Source organism: Erinaceus europaeus, chromosome 16 (genome assembly GCF_950295315.1).
Source record: "Erinaceus europaeus chromosome 16, mEriEur2.1, whole genome shotgun sequence".
NCBI classification, from domain to species: Eukaryota; Metazoa; Chordata; class Mammalia; order Eulipotyphla; family Erinaceidae; genus Erinaceus; species Erinaceus europaeus.
In genome coordinates, this window is record NC_080177.1 from 71,171,924 (window position 1) to 71,191,870 (window position 19,947).

The following is a 19,947-nucleotide window of genomic DNA, read 5'->3' on the forward strand; positions in this document are numbered from 1 at the left end:
CAAACATCAGGTTGTTCACAAAAATAACCCACAGTATCAACTTTAGAAAACAAATCTTAGAACTATTACACTAAATTTTCTAGAGGATGCATTTCACATGCTGGCTCTCATTCACAAAAATACATTGTTACATTTGTGTTGGACAGCCCCACATAGCACTATCAGGTGGGTCATTATGCACATACCTCTAACTCAAAGCTGCTCACAGGAGCTACTCAACTAATGAGGTGGCTTTTCCTTTACAGGTGAGGAAGCAGTTACTGAAATCTTGTTTGAATGCAAAGAACTGTACTCCCTGTATAACAAGACATTATTTTGGAGACAGTTGATATAAACCATACATCCTTTTTATTGTTAAGTCATAAAGAGGTATCAAAATTAAAAGCAAAAGGCAAGACTTAACATAACTACTAGGAGCATCAAAAGAAGTGAAAATGGAACTAGGCGCAGGGTAAAATGAATTAATGAACATGGGAAGGACATGGATGGAGAGAACAGTGAGCATGTGCAGAAGATACTAGGGGAGAGGATCTGGTGAAATTTCTGTATTAGACAAGCGCCTAGCTAAGAGAAATAAATGGGACAAGACTTTTAAACCCCGCTATGTGCTTAAGAGTCATCCTCGCCATTGGCGCTGTCTCTGTCATCCTCTCCTTCCTCAGCCTCTTTTTCATCATCCTTGATCAACTCCAGCTGTGAGAAACAGACAAACAGGATGGAGTTAGAGGCACTCCATGCGTCCCTGAGCCCCCCTCCACCACCTCTTCCTCTCCTTGCCCGTGGTTTTCACCTGGTCTTCCCCCCGATCTTCATTATCATCATCATCCAGAAGGTCCCCCTCTTCAGCAGAGTCTTCCGCACCCCCCTCTGACTCCATCTTCACGTTAGTCTCATCCTTCTTCTGGGTGGTGGTGCTGCTCTGCTCCTCTTCTGACTTTTCGTTCTTCATCTCGACTGTGGAGAAGAACAAACAAGTCTGTCAAGTAATGTCTAAGGATGTAGACAGTACCCAGTAATAACCACAGAACTGCCATACAATTCTAAAGGCTTAGCCAGACAGACGGTCTTGCCAATTCAAGCCTCCTAGTTTGATACCCAACCAACTGCTTTACTTTCAGCTATCTTGATTAAACCCAGCCTACACACACTGAGCAGCCAACTCCATTTACCTGCTTGTTTCTGGGTCTGCTCCTTTTCAATTTTTTCCAAACTTTCTAGTAGAGTATCAACTTTTTGCTTTATCTGGGTCAACTCCTTCTTAATGGCCTGAAGATCATCTCCTTTCACTTTAATACAACAAAACCCAAAGTTAGAATCAAACACACCAGGAAGTTACTCATTACATCAAATACATTTCGACTAAACTAAATGACAGGGAACTACATGAGAATTCTAAGAATGGTGCTAGAACTGCCAACAGAAGAACATTCTACAGGGATGCCAAAAGTCATGGTATTTTTTTGTATCCATTCAAATATGCAACTACTCCCTTAGGAATAGCACCCGGGCTTAAAACATACCACAGTGCCTGTATTTTACAAATTTCAAATGTCTACACTATAGCACCAATTTGGAAACTAAACATGGAGGTGGTGATAGCACACCCAGTTGAGCATACACTGTCACCATGCACAGAGACCTAGATTCATCCCCCAGTCCACACCCAGTAAGCTTCCCAATCAGTGGAGCAGGGCTGAAAGACTAGTCTATCTTAATGTCACTATCATAAATAAAGAATTTTTAAAAAATTGCATAAATTTGATCAACATTCAACAACCAACAGAATTATAAAGCTGCAGCAATACATACACTTTGCAGACTTGGAGGATCCTCGCTGTCCACTCTTAGAATTGAAGCCACTTTTCCCCCTTCGTGAGGTGTTTCCTGATACACGTTGGCGTTTTGAGGGCACTACAGCCCGTGCAATAGGAGGAGGAGGAGGAACACGTGCTGGGTAACTGTACATCCTATTGGAAAAACCAGTAACAATCATAATTGTAACATTTCTGAAGACCAAAACATGCTAAAAAGGGTTTTTAACAACTCCTGACGGTCACCCAGCAACAAAGGCATTGTTCTTACAGGGCTAATTAATTCAGCCCACTATAACCTACTACATATTAATAGCATATTTCTCCTAGTATAAGAAATAAACCTTATTTCTCCTAGTATAAGAAATAAACCTAAGTGACTAAGGAAATCACACAAATTATTCAGCGCTCTGGTCAAATTATTTGATGGTCTGTCTCAAAAGTCAAATGTTCTAGTACTTGAAAGTGAAAGAAAAACCTTATGAACAACAAAACAGAAATGTACACCCACTGTGCTAAACGTAAGGACTGAATGCACAATAAATTTCCTAAAAGCAAGCATAGTAGTAGTCCATCACAATTCAGGCTCAAAGAGAATTATATATCAAGAGAACTAAAAAGTAAAAGCCTAAGGGCCACTTTCCCTGTCTCCACCAACCCTCTCTCAATTTCTATCAATAAATTTTAAAAAGTAAAACAAAAACCCGCAAGCTGTGAAGCTTGTGTTGTTCTGTACTACCCTACTGATACAGTTTGATCAAAGACTCAACTATGAAGACATACTTTATTCATTCTTACCTAATTTTGAAAAATTATTCAAAGAGAATACAATATCACTATCTCTCACAAGACACACCCCTGCAAAAATCAGTGTGGTCCTATTATATGTTTAGGAATATGGTGGTAAGGACTGAATTTCTTTTCATTATTTTAATTTGAAGGATACTAACGAAAGCACTGCTCAGCTCTCTTGATGGTGGTGGAAATTGAACTTGGGACCACAGAGTCTCAAGCATGAGTTTTTTGCATAATCCTTATACTATCTCACCAGAAGCTGGGAGCTCCTGCAAATTTTTTAATTATTGGATAGAGACAGAAACTAAGAATGTAAGGAGATTGAAAGGGAAAGCAGTAGAAAGACACCTGGCAATCCTGCTTCACCACTTCATTAAGCTTTCCACCCTGAAGATGGGGGGGATGTCTGGAGAGGAATCAACCTGGGGCTTAAACTGGAGACCTTCTGCACTGTAGTGAATGTTTAACAACACCTGGCTCCCTAAATTTAATACTCTTAACATACCTGTCATAATAATCTCGCTGAAAATCATAGTCCAAATCAAAAGAAGAGCTGAAAAATAAATACCAAAGAACATTAATTTGGAACTGTTGGGTGTAAACTCAAAACAACATATGGGGAATTAAAATCCATGCCAAATAAAACACAGTAAATACATCTACAGATAACCATGTAATAAATTCCAAACACTAAATCAGTCATATAATAAATTACTCAACCATTATAACATTTTGTCATCGTACATACATCAAATTTAGATTAAAATTTAACACAAAACATTAGCTAAAATAATACTCTAATAACACAATCATCTATACATATTTATACCACCCCATTTAATTTACCTCCCAAGAAGCAAAGCAACTGGAAGGATCTAAATTTAAGCTTTAATTTCATAACTACTTTTTACCAATAGAACCCTCAGAGAATTCTCTGGGATACAGGCAAAAGTAGGTATATTTATACAGAATTAATCAAGCATTACATAAACACAGATAAAACATTATCCCTCCCCACATTCAGATAACAGAATATATGCCCACTGATGGACACAATGCAGTTATAAATAATAAAGTTCCGGACCTGAGTAGAGGGGACGGAGAAGGGTGTTCTGGTACTGACCCGTACATCTCCGCTGCAGATCGTTTCACACCTGCTTTTCCTCGATTCACTTTTGGCTCTGCAGCCAGATTAATATCTAAAAGCAAAAATAACTGTTGGGTGGGGTAGATAGCATAATGTTATGCAGACTCTCATGCCTGAGGTTTCCTAATCCTAGGTTTAATTCCCTACACCACCATAAACCATTCGGTTTCGGTTAATTTTAGATGACCATCCTATAAAGTCGTAAATATAACTAATCTCCACTTACGGGTTTGTTCTGTATTCCCCTACACTGTCAGTGTTAAAAAAAAAAAAAAAAAGACTGGGGTGGGGGCAGTAACATAATGGCTATGCAAAAAGACTCTCATGCCTGAGGCTCAGTCAAGTCCCAGGTTCAATCCCCTACTTAACCATAAACCAGAGCTGAACAGTGCTCTGGTAAAAAAAAAAAATTGTTAATTTCCATTAAAAAATTCAAACTGTAAGAAGCAAGACGGTTATAGTGTTGAGGGCACTGGCTGCAGAGGCACAGAACTCTGATGGTCTGTGGCTCCAGAACTATCTGTAATCTTATAAACCATTAAATCATTAAAAGGGATGCAAAAAAAAAATCAGGTAGTAAATTTTAAGTGTAGGTAAAAAAAAAAAAAGTTGGTAATGTCTTATTGGTATTATGGCCACTGACTTTAAGTCAGCAAAAGTTGAAAGGTTCAAATAATCCTATTTCTAAAGAATGTATGCAAAAGGCTGCAGTCCCAGGCTCATTCCTCAGCACGAGCTGGAAGTGAACAGTGCTCTAGTCTATCTCTACCTTTCTCATTATAGAGGGAAAGGGTGTTTGTGACATCCTCGAATACATGACTGTAATTGTAACCTCATTATGCTTAAGAAAAGTGCAATGGTAGCACTCAAGAGGTGGTACAGTGGATACTATGGGATAAAAATTCATTCAACTTCAAACCTACCTAAAACCTGGCCAGCAATCATTCTTCCATCCTCCCCTGCCACAGCAGCTCGAGCATTTCGCTCATTAACATATTGAACAAAGGCAAAGCCCTTATGAACAGAGCATCCAACAATTTTGCCATATTTTGAGAATATGGCTTCCACATCAGACTTCTTGACCATAAGCGTGTTGAGATTCCCAATGAAGACACGGGAATTCATGGAACGAGGGTCTGTCTTGTTGGTAACGTTGCTGGCCATTGCTTTTGATAAGGCTTCTCACAAACCTGAAAAAATGGGAAGGAAAAACGCTAAAGAAAAAGCATTCCTTAATGCAACATCTATGCTTTACCTTGAACCACTATGAGTGACTGTTGCTCAGCTTCAAGAGAGCTCTCACAGCAGCACTGTGAGCAGCACTGTTCAGAGACTTACAGAGTACAAGCTTTCTTCTGTTTCTAATCTGAAAAGGCTGGGGGGGGGAGGGGACATCAGCACACCTCAAGTTTCCACTAACATTTTTGGTTTGTCATGCTAATCATTCCAACTTTTATCACAATCCCTGACACTTGCACCCTCTCATTCCAACAAAGATAGAGTCAGTCTGCCCTACACCATTCTTTGAACATATATATTGAACATATACAACACTGTAAATCATACAAATCACAGAATTTTCTTCACCTTGGAAATAACCCATCTCCAGGTGGATTTATAATAAACCATAGGATAAGGTAAATACCAACACTTACAGGTAGGTGATAATCTATAGAACTATGCAGAATACTAAGAATGCAATATTCCTCAAACTGTTAAGTCAAAAATCTTATGTTACGGAATCTCAATTCTATTACAAAGATTAATATCTTAGAACTTGACTTTTTTTTATACAATCCTTAGTTTTAGGCCTGTAGCTACTTTGACCAACTCTAACAATCAGCAAAGTCACACACAATAAAGATTAAAACTTTCTTAAGAGTTAAATTTTTCCTTCCATCAGGGTTCACAATGATGCTTTGTGCCTAAGACAAGCCTGGCAGATCTTTCCTTTTTCTTTATTCTCCCCTGTAGGTGGGAAATTAAACGCAGGTCCCTGTGATCAACAGAGGGAACCTCATCATTAATACTTTTAAACAGTTTCCCATCAGTCCACTGAATGATAGGGAAGAACTTCCAAAAATATCAATGTCTATTATGTTACGTTTCTAATCCTCAAGAGAATATCAAACTAGATCTCTTAGGTTATGTGCATGTCTTATACACACATGTACATGGCCCAGGCGGTGGCACATGACTGAGCATGTATGTCACATGTATACACAGGACTATCACTACTACTCTGGTCCTTTAAGTCATGTTCAATCACTTCTGATCCATCTTTTAACTATAGGAACATTCAACCACTTAAGAAAAACTTCCTCTACCCAACAACTTGTTTGGCTTTATATGGTTAACTCTCTTTTCAGCTACCAAGCTTCAGATGCTACTATGATGCCAATCAGACAACCCATCAATGTGTCCTGGAGCCCTGCTTCCCCAGAACCCCACCCCACTAGGGAAAGAGAGGCAGGCTGGGAGTATGGACAGACCAGTCCACAACCATGTTCAGCAGGGAAGCAATGACAGAAGACAGACCTTCCATCTTCTGCACCCCATGATTCTGAGTCCATACTCCCAGAGGGATAGAGAATAGGGAAGCTATCAGGGGAGGGGATGAGATGCAGAGTTCTGATGGTAGGAACTGTGTGGAGGTGTATGCCTCTTATGTTTCTATCTTATAAAGAAAAACTTCCTTCTCTGAAATTTTAAGATTTTTATAATGGAAACACTTTAACTGCCCGGACAGATGACACATAAAGAACGCTATGGGATAAGATCTGAAGATGAGTCAGTAACAAGTTATTAAAGAAAAAAATTTTCTAAAGCCTTGTAATAAATTAATTCAAGTTATAAATCTACCTTACCTCTGATATATTAAGGCAACTTTCTTAAGAACTATTTACTATCCTAAAAGCAAAGGAACTATTGAAATGTAATGCAAATACAGCAGACTCCCCACACTAGAAAAAAATAGAGACCAAATTCATGGTAAATGAAACTTAACAGTCAACAAGCACCTATTATTAATGCTGTGAGAGCAAAGAAAAATTAACTGGTTAGCCAGAAACAAGTTACAGATCTTCCATGCATGAGTCCCAGGGTTTCATTCCTGATACTACATATGCTCAGGCTTTAGTCCCTTTAAGTTCATGCAAATAAAATCCATGCCTGAGGCTCACACAAACATATCCCAGGTTCAATCCAGAGAACCAGCATATACCAACATGTCAAAAAAACGTTCTTTTTCCTAACTCTTCACTTAGTAAGTATACACCCACACAAAAAATAAGCACCAGAACAGTACACTTTGTTATACTTCTGGGAAAATATAGAAAGCCATTTTTTGCATATTTTGTAATACTATGAAGTTCTGGCTATTTATTGCATGTTGCTGAGGATAGAAACTGAGACCTTCCCCCCACATGCAAATCCCATGACTTGCTTAAAAATACAAGAAATGAAACAGACATCTCTGCTGTAAGCTTCAAACCCAAGGTGTTTAACACATCTGATATTCCAGTGTAAAACAGCGTTTGAGAAGTCAACTCTTCCCTTTCCACTCCACAGAAAGCTACTACAATTACAGCATTCTTTTTTTTAATTACAGCATTCTAATATCAGCAAATACAATCATCAAATTTAGCCATTTAAAACAGAAATAAGTTAAAAGGACCTTTATACATTCCATGTGTCACAGAAAAGTGATAGAAAAAATTAAAAACTTTTGTTTGCCTGAGTCAGGTGGTAGCGCAGTGGGTTAAGCGCAGGTGGCGTGAAGCGCAAGGATCGACTTAAGGATACTGGTTCGAGGCCCTGGCTCCCCACCTGCCGGGGGGTCACTTCACAAGTGGTGAAGCAGATCTGCAGGTGTCTGTCTTTCTTTTCTCCTGTCTTCCCCTCCTCTCTCCATTTCTCTCTGTCCTATCCAACAACAACGATATCAACAACAATAACCATAACAAAAACAACAAAAGGGAATAAGTAAATAAATAAATATAAAAAAATTAAAAAAAATCAACAGTGTTTGCTCTAAATAAATGCCCATGGATAAAAGCTGTGAGATATTTTCTCCATGGTATATTGTTCTGTAATCAATAAGTTTGTGTCCTTTGGGACTGGAGGTGATTATGCTTAGTGAAATAGAGAAATGAAAGGTAACTACCAGGCTGTTTCACTCATTCTGCGTCTAGATCTGATTTACAGGATCTTACCAAAATAATCCAAAGAACAGAAGCAAACTCTGTGACTTGTGAGTACTATGGTGGTTATCTCTTGGAGGTGAGAGGTTAGGGATACAGAAATTTTGGTGGTGGGTATGGTGTTGAACACTATAATCTTAACAGTATAACAAGAGATTATAAAAAATATGTGCTGGAGACCAAATAAATAAATAAATTTTTATTTCTATTTACAAATCAACTTACTGTATCCTAGTTGAGGAATAAACCCAGGAACATACCCCATATTCTGGCATCCAGTTATTTCAGGGGAAGCCTTGTTCTACACCAGGGAATTCAGGACTTTTACTCAGGAGCACTATTATGGAGTTGCTTCTCTGACCCAATGTTTCATTCTGTATTATACTATGGAAATGCAATGCTCCACCAAATTTAATTTTCCCGTTACTATACATGATGGTCACATGTGACATATGGACAACAAAGGTTCATGTACATAGGTCTACAGTGTGAATTACCTCCTGTCACAGGTTTCAAAACACATTATGTTAAGCTACTTGAGTGCTCTGAAAAATGTAATCAATGAATAGACATTACTTGTATTAAAAGTCCATCTACTTAACTGTGAACTAAATTGAGCAGTTTTCATTTCCTAGGACTATAAATTGAGGCAGAAACCTCCAGTCTCTGGTGCTCTATTCACTGATACCCTTCTGATTTAAGATCACAAGATTTAGATACATATATCCTAAATACTACACAAGTCAAAGATTTTTTGTGTTGTCCATGATGTCCCCATAGATCCAAGACACTATCCTGCATTTTCATAAACCAAAACTATGGCAATTAAAAAAACAAAACCAAAACAGGGTGAGGATCGAACCATTTAGGGGTGGGGGAATCGAGACAGTGCTGTATGTTTCTTTCTCTTCCCTCTCTATTATGTACCAGCTTCAACTCCCGACACCAGTCAGTAAGATCTGAGAAGTGCTCTATTTAAAAAGGTAAAGAGATGGCAAACAACTTAATGGTAATTCAAACTCCATTAATGAGAAGTCTGACACAATGTATAATTCAAAACTGGTTAAATTACTATTGAATGAATAACAACCTTGATATCAATATAGATGGACAAAACTGATAAACAGGTACAGTAAGGATTCAAATTAGGAAAAATACAAAGGAATATTCTTGGCACCAGGGTTCAAGTAAAGTTTGCTAGATGGCACAACAATACGAGAGAAGCTGTACTGGTGGAATACTACTGCTATGTTTATCCTCACCTTTTTTTTTCCAGAGCACTCTCAGCTCTAGTTTATTGTGGTGCTGGGGATTGAACCTGGTACTCAAATGTGAGCTTCTATGCGTGGCCATTATGCTACCTACACGCTGCCCTGACATTCTATCCAGAAGGGTAAAAATCGCTAGCAGAAGTACTGAAGTCCGGCTTTATCCTCATTCTCTTTCAGATTACATACAAAATACTCGCCGGAATACTCACCTTAATCTCTTCCAAATAATTTGTTCATCAGTACATACAAAAGAAACCTTAGTTGAAACACTGATCAGACAGTCTGGGATCACACTGATGTTGGTTCTCTTTCCTATCTTTCCCATTAATAAATAAATACAAGACAAAAACTGAACAAGGGGCTGGGTGGTGACACACCTCACACCCGGTTGAGTGCAAATATAAAGTGTGCAAAGACCTGGGCATAAGTCCCAGGCCCAACTGCAGGTGCCTCTCTTGGCCTTCCTCTCAATTTCTGGCCATCTCTATCCAATAAAGATAAAAGACTGGACAGATACCAGGCATAAGATACATAAATTTACTGAGTGATATTTCTAAAAATGCAATCTAATGGTCACTTCCCAATTTATAGCATAAAATTCCTTCTTTCTACTTCACGTAAGCCCTCACGTTTTACTAAATTCCTATTCTGTTTTTACCCTACCTAAATTTCTTGACTTTTCAACTAGCTGTCTTCTGCATTTTTTGTGGCCCTGGAAAATAAACCTAAGACCATTAAAAACATGATGCTAGTAGTAGCTAGTAGTGCTATTCTTGATGCTAACTTTTTCATTAATTAGAAATGGGAAGGGCAAGGCAGTGGGAAAATTGGTTGAGTGCACACCTTAACGTGTGTCTGCTCCTTGTCTGTAGGGGGAATTTTCTGCACCGACTCTCCTCTCGACTCTCCTCTCATTTATGTCAAAGTAGAAGAATTAAAAATACACAAAAAAATTAGTCTGGGAGGTGGCACAGTGACTCTGAGGTCCCTTAGTTTAATCCCCAGCAGTACATGTGCCAGAGTGGTTGTTTCACAAGCAGCACCATTTCACTAAAACCTTTTAAAAAATTAAAATAAAAAAAAGGCAGAAAAAAAGACACCACAGCACTGCTCCACTATGCAGTGGGACTTTTATACTCCAGAGTGGTTTGGGGCAGCATAATACATGGTATAATAATCAGAATTATTTTTCTAAGTATGCCAGATCCACTCTTTCTATTCCAACAATCCTCTTTTAACTGGGTCAAAGTCATAAATTGAAGGGAAAAAAGTGAACAAAGTAGTGACCCATTAAAGAGCTGAACTTGCCAGCTTGAGATGCCAGGCTCTTTGATCCCCTGCACTAAATTTGCCAATGACAGTATGATTCTACTTCATTATTAATGTCTATTTTTAAAAAAATGTCTACTTTTTAAAGGGTCAATCCTAGAGCTTTCCTGATCTTTCTCAAGTAAAAAATCCTACTTATCCTCTTCTTTCAAAAGATGTTAAGGGAGTCGGGTGGTAGTACAGCGGGTTAAGCACAAGTGGTGTGGATCCTGGTTCGAGCCCCCAGCTCCCCATCTGCAGGGGAATTGCTTCACAGGCGGTGAAGCAGGTCTGTAGGTGTCTTTCTCTCCCTGTCTTCCCCTTCTCTCTTCATTTCTGTCCTATCCAATATCATCAATAATAACTACAACAATAAAAACAAGGACAATAAAAGGGAATAAATAGGTCTGTTAAATAGGGTGGGGGCAGATAGCTTAATGGTTGGAGACTCATGCCCGAGGCTCTGAATTCCCAGGTTCAATCCCCATAAACTAGAGATGAGATGAGCAATAGTAAGAGAAAAAAAAAAGTTAAATAGAGCAATAGCAGGGCTCTCTGGCACAGGTGATGCCAGGTAGCAAACCTGAGACCTTAGTCCAAAAGAATATGCCTTGGTGGGGAGACAGCACAGTAGCCTGAGGCTTTAAAGTCTTAGATTCAATCACCAGCACCACACAGTTCTGAGCTTATAAATACATGGCTTTTTACCCAACTATCCAGGTCACATCCTTTTCTTTAGGCAATTTTGGGAGGAAGGGGAAGAAAAATTCCAGTAGTCAGGGACGTAGCTGAGGAAGGAAGGACTTGCATATGGGTCCTTAATATGGTCCCTAGCACCATATTAAATTGCAATGTCCTTGTCTTTCATGAAATATTTTCCTGCAAGTGCTCCAATCTGAGAATTTTACAATAACACGTGCTCCTTATAGTGTGAATCATGCAAAATGTCTAAAATAAAACACATTTGCAATAATCTAAAAATCTTGTCAATTATTAAGACACTGGCAGTTCTACACTTAAAAACTTGAAAAAAAAGCTAAGACATTAAAAAAACCTCATTAAGTCCCATTTGAGAAACATCTGTTGGAGGGAGATACACACAAAAGGCTTAACTCAAGCATTTCCAGAAGCTGTTACCACCACCACATAACTTGCAATTTCAAATGGTTCCATTTCTTTAGTCTTGCATTGAAACCAAGTGGACCTCACACCTCTTACCATCACCCAGGAAGGGTGTGTTCTGTTCCGGAAGGCCCCCCTGGCTCCAGGGCATCCTGGCTGCTGCTGCTCCAGGCTGGGCATCCGTGTTGTTGCAGCTTGTGGTTTGTGAGGGGTAGTGTACAGGAAAAGCAGGATGGGATTTTAAGGGTAACAGGATGGCTTTTGGGGAAGTTGCCATCACCATCATAAATGTTAAATAGTATCACACACATTTTATTGTAGCACACTTTTAAAAATTTAACAAATGAAAGATTAAAAATAAAAAAACAAAAATAAAAAATTAAAAATACAGACGTCCAGAGATGCTCTAAAACAGTTAAGTTAAAGATCAGGAAAAATAAGGTCACAGACTAACAGCCAATAAAATTCTTTCGAGCCTGGGGAGAGGGGTGAGGGCAAGGGTGGGGTTGGGAGAGAAAAGGTTTGTGATTAATCCACTTAAAAATGCTAATGACTTCACTTTCTCTCCCAAGATGCAAAACTCCAAAGTCAATCAGGAGGCCGTAGAAATTCTTATGAACAGTGAGGAAAAACTCCATTCAATCCGGTTAAAAATCATCAGTGTCATTATCATCATCATCATCACCATCATAAGTATAATAAATAGTAAACTAGTAACAACAATAAAAAGGAAATCAGCGGAAAGTCAGGAAAAATGTAAAAAAAAAATTGGAATAACTTACTGTAGCTGAAGATCAAAAAAATCTCACTGTAAAAAAACAAAAATAAAAATAGTCCAGATTAGAAAAACGGGAGGTGAAAAAATGTTAAGTCAGTAAAGTTCATTTCTTTCCAAAAGCAGTTTCCACAAAAACCGCAAGGATAAAGTTCTCAGTAGCAGACAAGCAAAGCCCTTTCCACATCATCAATCAATCTTAAAAATACACGAGGAATTAAAGAGGTCAGTTTATGAGAGGCTAAAAGGCTCCTCCTCCTCTAACCCAAATGCTGCAGAAAAAAATAAGTTTTAAAAATTACATCTTAAATCCAAGTCTTTTTTTTTTTTGGAAACATAAAAAAAAAAACACCTGTAAATTTGCTGTAGTGCACACCACGTTGCATCATTATGCTTAAAATGTCTCTATAAAATCAGTTTTGGGATGGGAATGTGTGTGTTTTGGAAGGGTGGGGAAGGGAAGTTAAAAATCAAAGCTGAGCTCCAGTGAGTAGGGATGGGGTTCGCCTTGCTGCCCTGTGAAAGGAGAAGGGACAGATTGAGTCAGAGTTCCTCAGAAATGTTGTGCCCTTAACCCCCTGGACAGAAATATCTGTCCATTGCATCTAAAACACTGTGGTAAAAGCTTCAACATTCCACTGCAGACGGGGAGAGCGTCTACAGAGTTATCACACAGTGATTGCCATCACAGTTCATCAGGTGACTAGAATTACATGTTTGCAATCCCTTTAAGGGTCTCCAAAAGGATGAAACAGAACATCTCTTTTGGGCAGAAAATACAGGACAAAGAGAAACCTGATGTCAAAATATGAATTATGGGCTTTAAATTTTAAGATCATGTACCTTTCTCAGATACAAATTGAAGGGCAATGTTGTCATTAAGATGCATGCCAAAGATGACAGCTAATGTGGAAACCAATAATCAAACTACATGTCCAGGTAGGTTCTACAAAAACAGGGTAAGATATTTTCAGATATGAGGCCCATTTTACTACTCACTGACTGAATGGGAAACTTGTAACTAAGCTATTTGTTATAATATATTTGGGGTCTGGGAGGTAGGTGAGTGGTACTGTGCATGCCATGAGGGATAAACCATAATAATGCACATGACTAATGTAGTGTGTTCTTTTCTGATGTGCTTAGATGTTTGTGGTCCGGGGTGTGGTGCAGTGATAAAGCTTTGGACTCTCAAACTTGAGGTCCCGAGTTCGATCCCTGGCAGCACATGTGCCAGAGTGATGTCTGGTTCTTTCTCTTTCTCCTCCTATCTTACTCATGAAGTCTAAAAAAAAAAAAAAAAAAAAAAAAGATATGTTCTAAGTAATCTGCAATGCTACCGCTACCAGTGTTGACAATCTAATATATATATACAGGTAGTTCCATATAACTCTTAAAAATCTAATATACAACATTAGACTAAAAATTAGCATACTTAATGGGGGACTTTTTATAGCCAAAACAGTAAAGATCTGTGGTGGAGGAGAAAGAATAGCTATGCAAACAGACTCTCAAGACTGAGACTCCCAGGTTCAATTCCCCACTTCACCATAAGCCAGAGCTAAGCAGTGCTTTGGTCTCTCCCTGTGTACCTCTCACTAAAATACCTTTCAAAAAGACTCTCATGCCCAAGACATCAATGTCCCAGATTCAACCCCAGCACCACCATCAGCCAGAACTAGGCAGCACTCTGGTTAAATAAAAGAATTTGGGAGGGCTGGGGAGGTGGCACACATCATGATGCTCAAGAACAGAGTTTGAGCCTGCAGAGAAGTTGCAAAAAGCAGTGAACCAGTACTGTATGTAGTTGTCTCTCCCTTCTTTATCTCCCCTTCTGTTGGTCTTTATCCAAAATAAATTTCAGATTAGATTTGTTAACATGTTCTCTAAATCAACTGTGTATTAATTAACTACAAAAAGGAAATAGCTACTCTGACTTTTTAAAAGAAATCATTGTAAGACATGAGAAACATTACTTTAGTCTTGGAGTGATGTATTATTACACTGCAAATGTTCCACACACAGAAAGTGTAGGTTAACATTTCCCTGGAATCTGGTAAGTTTTGGTTATCGACTGAACCTGGTATTCAAAATTTCCAGTATGTTCACTTTGTAGCTCATCCACAAACATCCTCTCCACATGCATATCAAGACATAGCTAAAAAGCAGCTGTTAATAATATGAAAACTACACTTTATCTTTCAAATTTAAGATTACCTCAAGATGTTATGCAATCTATCATTAGTGTCAATTTCTTAACAGCTGTTCATTGCGTAAAATATTAGTGGCCTACCCCAAAACTTAATTAGAAATGGGAGGGGGGATCTTTAACAAGCTATGATGCTAGTTAATTTACATTCATTTAAACTAGTCAATTTAAAATCACTTAGGTTTTTTTTATTTTGCCTCCAAGGTTATTGCTGGGGCTCTGTGCCTGTACTATGAATTCACTGCTCCTGGAAGCTATTTTTTCCCCTTTGTTCCCCTTATTATTGTTGTCAGATAGGAAAGGAAATGGAAAGAGGTGGGGGCTCAAACCAGGGTCTTTACACACGGTCCTTGCACTTCATACCACGTGTGCTTAATCTGCTGTGCTACAGCTAGGTCCCTAAATTCATTTAATTTTTAAGTGACTTAAATCCTTCAGTGTCAGCATCTTTGAACACGTGTCAAGTGGTTTCCTGATATAAATTCTGCTTCTACAAATTTCTCCCTAATAAATATAGGGGGGGTCATGCAGCACACATTACAATGTGCAAGGACATGGTTTCAAGTCCCTGGTCCCCACTTGCAGGAGAAAGATTCATGCATGAAGAAAGACTGCAGGTGATTTTCCATATCTCCTCCTTTCCTCAATTTCTGTTTCTATTCAATAATAAGATAAAAATATAAAAAAATATAAAAAACTAGCCAATAACACTATCCCACCAGCTAGAAATACAAGTACTTGGGACCACATGGTGGTGCACGTGTTACAATGTGCAAGAACCCAAGTTCGAGCCTCTGGCCCCCACCTGTCTGGCCAAGCTTCCAAGTGGCGAAGCAGTGCTGCAGGTGTCTGTCTCTCCCTTATCTCCTCACTTCCTCTTAATTTCTGGCTGTCTCTATCCCATAAATAAAAATTAAAAAAGGAAAATACTAGTAGTTAAGGCAACTAGTAATCAGTGTTAAATAACTACAACAGTAAAATAAACAGCTCTAAATAAAACTTACGCTGTGATAAAGCTTTGGACTCTCAAGCAGCAGAGGTCCTGAGTTCGATCCCCGGCAGCACATGTGCCACAATGATATTTGGTTCTTTCTCTCTCCTATCTTTCTCATTATTAAAATCTTAAAAAAAAAAACTTGTAACAAGTATAAATCCCTTTTCAATTATAAAACTGAAACAAAACAAACAAACAAAAAAACACCTGAAACCCAGTACTTGGTAATTTCCCTAACATTACCACCAGGGTGTAAAAAAGGATATGAAGGGTCTGGGTGGTGGCGCACCTGACTCAGCACACCTTACAATACACAAGGAGCCAGGTTCGAGCCCCTGTGCACCTGCCAGGGGGAAGCTCTAAGTGGTGAAGCAGGGCTGCAGGTGTCTGTCACCTCCTTCCCTCTTGATTTCTGGCTGTGTCTAGCTGATAAATACTGTTTTAAATTATTGCTTAGAAGGGGGGTATCAAAAGTGGTAAAGATGGGGGCCAGGAGGTGGCGCACAGGGCTAAGTGCACATAGCGATGTGTGGGGACGGTGAGGGATCCAGGTTTGAGCCCCAGGCTCTCCACCTGCATAGGTTTGCTTCATAAGGGGTGGAACAGACTGCAGGTGTCTTTCTCTCCCCTCTCTACCTTCCCCATTTCTCTTGATTTCTCTGTCCTAAACAACAAAAATGGAAAAAATAGCTCCAGGAACGGTAGTGCAGGCAGGAGTCCCAGTGATAACCCTGGAGGCAAAAATAAACAAAAAAGGAAAAATGGGACAAAAAATCTTTAAATTGTTACTCTCCCCAGTTAGTATCTCAATTCCACCCCAAACAAATCTGCATGCCATGAAACCTTAGAATCATAAAGCTTATACAAATCATATGCTTAAATTCCTTACTGAGAATTCACCAGTTTAATGGCATCAGCATGGAAAAAACTGGATCCTCACCAACCTTCAAGCAATTACCTCGTTAGGCAACATGTTTCTAGGCCAATTTTAAAACATACCTAGAATCGTTTCAGACAGGATTCTGTGATCAAAACTTACCCAGTGGACATCAACTTAAGTGTTGCCTTGGTACATGCTGATCCAAAGAAACTTGTTTGTAACACTTCAGGTGAGACATGTGTCCTTCAGTTCATTTCAGCTTTGACCAAAATTGGTCTTGCTAAGTCTGAGCTGTGGGGACAGCACCTCGGCTATGCAAAAATCTTTCATGCCTGAAGTCGCAGGTTCAATCCCCATCATTAGAAGTCACATTTCTAAGTGCTTCAGAGGATGGCCAGAGTAGGTTAAGTGTTGCACTCTCAAGCATAAGGTCCTGAGTTCAAACCCTGGAGTCACATCTGCCAGAGGGATGCTCCAATAGTCTATCTCATTTATATTTTAAAAATGTTAATATATTCCAGTGCAGGGTAGGTTCAATCCCCACTACCATAAACCAGAGCTGTGCAGTGCTCTGGTGTTTCTCTGCATGTCTCTAAAATAAAATATTTAAATATGTAATAGATACTCCTAACCAATAGCCTCTCCCAAATAAAGTAGAAAAAAAGACAACTAATTTTCAGGGCTGGGGTAGACAGCATAATGATTATGCAAAAATGATTGTCAATGCCTGAGGCTCTGGAAGACCCAGGTTTAATCCCCTGCACCACCATGCACCAGAGGTGATCAGTGCTCTGGTAAGAAAAATAAAGTGGTCTGGGAAGTGGCAGTGATAAAGCTTTGGACTCTCAAGCTTGAGGTCCTAAGTTCGATCCCCGGCAGCACATGTGGCGGTGATGTCTGGTTCTTTCTCCTATCTTCCTCATTAATAAAATCTTTAAAACTAATAATTACAATAGGGCAACAAAAGGGAGCATTCTAAAAAAAGAAAAATAGAAAATTTTCAGGGAGAGAGACATAGCATGATTATTCAATAGAGCTTTAATGCCACTATAAGCCAAAACTCAGTGCTCTGCCTAAAGAAAAAAATTCATTTTTTGACATTTCATTTGGCAAAAATTTTTACTAGCTAAGATTACTTGACCACTACTCACCTCATTGCTAACAGTGTGATAAAATTTTAGCTTGTCTAATATAATTGGCCTTTAGAAAATAGTACGGGGGGGGGGGAGGGAGGTAGCATAATGGTTGTGCAGAGACCCGTGCCTGAGGCTCCAAAGTCCCAGGTTCAATCTCTAGCACTACCATGTGCCACAGCTAAGCAGTGCTCTGGTTTTTTAAAAAATAAAGTATTTCAAGCAAAACCGTAATTAACAATTGTGATCCCTTTACCTAGCCACATATGTAGGGAATAGCAGTTAGTTCCACGAGTGGTGAAGCAGTGCTGTAGTTATCTACCTCACCGCCCTCTTAATTCTGTATTTATCTAATAGAGGTTAAAAAACAAAAACAAAAAAAGCGGTAGCTACTGGGATCAAGGTGCAACATGAGCTCAAGTCCAGTCAAATTAATTTTAACAAAATACAGCAATATATTATGCTAGGGAGATGGCACTAGTGGTCTTGCAACAGACATCATGCGGGAAGCACCCGAGTTCCAGGGTCAATTCTGTGCACCACCATAAACCACAGCTACCCAGGGCTGTAGTTGAATAAATTCAGATTTTTTTTTAATTCATCTCAATCAGAATAAGAGTTCTTTTCCTTTCTATCAAGCAAGTTTCCTAAGGAATGAAATCGTTTTAACCTTCAGTAAGAAGGTTCTGGGATCACATTGCAGAAGAATCAACTAAATCCTGCGTTGAAGTGATCAAGCCAGCGTGGGTATACTAGACGACTTATGTAATTGCTGGAAACAGTTTCAGGATGGAACAGAAAGCAGTCAGTTTGTGAGGTGTGTTAGATGAAAGTACTGCTGCTTTGGTTTGGATACACTGGCGAAATAACAGCTGAGTATTCAAAGCCACCTTTTAAGTTGGTTACCTCTGACCAAACGTAAATCTCGTGATTAAAAAATTTCCCCAATTACGCTACAGGAAAAGACTCAAGTAGCCTTAGTACTTTAGACCTCCATTATTATCTATTTTATCACCCACTGGTCAAATAATTTAACACAACCACCCGAGCAATCAATCCGTTTGCCTCATTTTATCTGTAACAAGACAATAAATAAGCACTTACCTGGGGCAACGTTCCTCTAACTGAAAAGGGATTTTTTTTTTAACCTGCAGATTAAAAAAAGAAAGAAAAAGTCATCTTTAATCCTTTCCTGACACAAAAGAAATCACAGTAGTTAAGAAAATAACACATTTTTTGAAAACACCGACTTGGGGGAACTAATTTGCTGCGGGATATTTTTAAACGTCATCAGTAGAATCGTCTTCGTCTGCATTATTATTATTTTTTTTTGTCAAATCATTTTTCTTATGCCCGGTTATCAAAACTCGTGGAGAAAAATAAAATCTATTTACTTAGTAACCAGCTTCCCCTCCCCCCCCCGTCCACCGTTGTGTTTTTTTTCTCCAACGTGGAGGCGGAGGCGCATTAACCTCAACTACCCTCAGGAGCGTGCTGAGGCGGATTCCTCATGGCCGTAGGAAATGAAAGACAAGCAGCCGTTAGTCTCGCCGCGACGGCGAAGAGGGCGGCGTTTCGCCATCAGATCGGGGCCCAGAGGACGCCAGGTTAAATCTACGGGAAGGCTGCGGCCTGTGAAGGCCTCGCACACCTCAGGAGCTAATCCAGCAAAGCGAATTGCTAACCCGAGGCCTAGGCACTTTATCCAGGCGCGGCGTACTCTGGCCTTCTCTCATACACCACCCCTCGGGCCTCCCGACGCTCCTCAAGAAACCAAACGCCTCCCTTCTACCACCCCCACTCACCAGGAGGGAGAAGGAAGAGATTCGATCTGGAATCTCCAACTCCCGGGTTTTTTGCAGGCTAAGTCGACTGCAACTCTAGGCCGGTAAACGCCGCCACAACCGCTCCGTCTTCGTCTCGCCACAAAATGGCCCCCAAGTCTCCTCTACCGCCGAGACGAAGGCTTTAATGCCCGCCTTCCTGTCAAAGACGCTTTCTATTGGTCGAGGTGTTTCTCGCTTCCGCTCTTCATTCGCTGGTTGAACGGCCCTTCACAATTTGGCCCAATCGTGATCGTCGGTGGGTTAGATTTAGCGAGAGAATTTCCACATGCGTGAGAGAAACTAGATTCTCATTGGCTAGTTGTCCTGTCATTTAGTTCGAGGGACGTTTTTATTGGTCAAAGTAACTAATGACGTCAAGGGTGGAAACTTGCCTTTGTATAGCGTACCGCTTCACATCCGGGTATCGGGCCACCTGATGGGCGGCCACATTGACCTATCGCTGCGCTTAGTAGA

General features: G+C 39.6%; 1 protein-coding gene across 4 annotated transcripts; it reads right to left on the reverse strand.

Moving 5' to 3' along the window:
• Positions 1-329: 329 nt before the first annotated feature.
• Positions 330-19,593, reverse strand: HNRNPC (heterogeneous nuclear ribonucleoprotein C). Of its 4 annotated transcripts, none has more exons than XM_016194621.2 (10): positions 19,453-19,593; positions 18,752-18,795; positions 12,439-12,464; positions 4,677-4,943; positions 3,730-3,805; positions 3,112-3,159; positions 1,810-1,967; positions 1,170-1,286; positions 791-954; positions 330-693 (listed from the first exon to the last, which is right to left on the reverse strand). In XM_016194621.2, the coding sequence occupies exons 4-10, from the start codon at positions 4,915-4,917 to the stop codon at positions 610-612; spliced, it is 888 nt and encodes a 295-aa protein (XP_016050107.1). In that variant the 5' UTR covers positions 4,918-4,943; positions 12,439-12,464; positions 18,752-18,795; positions 19,453-19,593; the 3' UTR covers positions 330-609. The 4 variants fall into 4 exon arrangements, with proteins under 4 accessions (XP_016050107.1, XP_007537018.1, XP_060031371.1 ...); XM_007536956.3 differs by having other exon boundaries at positions 3,691-3,805; XM_060175388.1 differs by lacking the exons at positions 12,439-12,464; positions 18,752-18,795; positions 19,453-19,593 and adding an exon at positions 11,753-12,377 and having other exon boundaries at positions 3,691-3,805.
• Positions 19,594-19,947: the final 354 nt, after the last annotated feature.

Excerpts from the sequence above, each read along its gene's own strand:
- HNRNPC (XM_007536956.3), bottom strand. The coding sequence starts at position 4,917 with ATGGCCAGCAACGTTACCAACAAGACAGACCCTCGTTCCATGAATTCC. Across the intron at positions 1,287-1,809 it reads ATCCTCCAAGTCTGCAAAGT|TGAAAGGAGATGATCTTCAG; the intron begins GTATGTATTGCT and ends GTTGTATTAAAG. Across the intron at positions 955-1,169 it reads GCAGACCCAGAAACAAGCAG|TCGAGATGAAGAACGAAAAG; the intron begins GTAAATGGAGTT and ends TCTTCTCCACAG.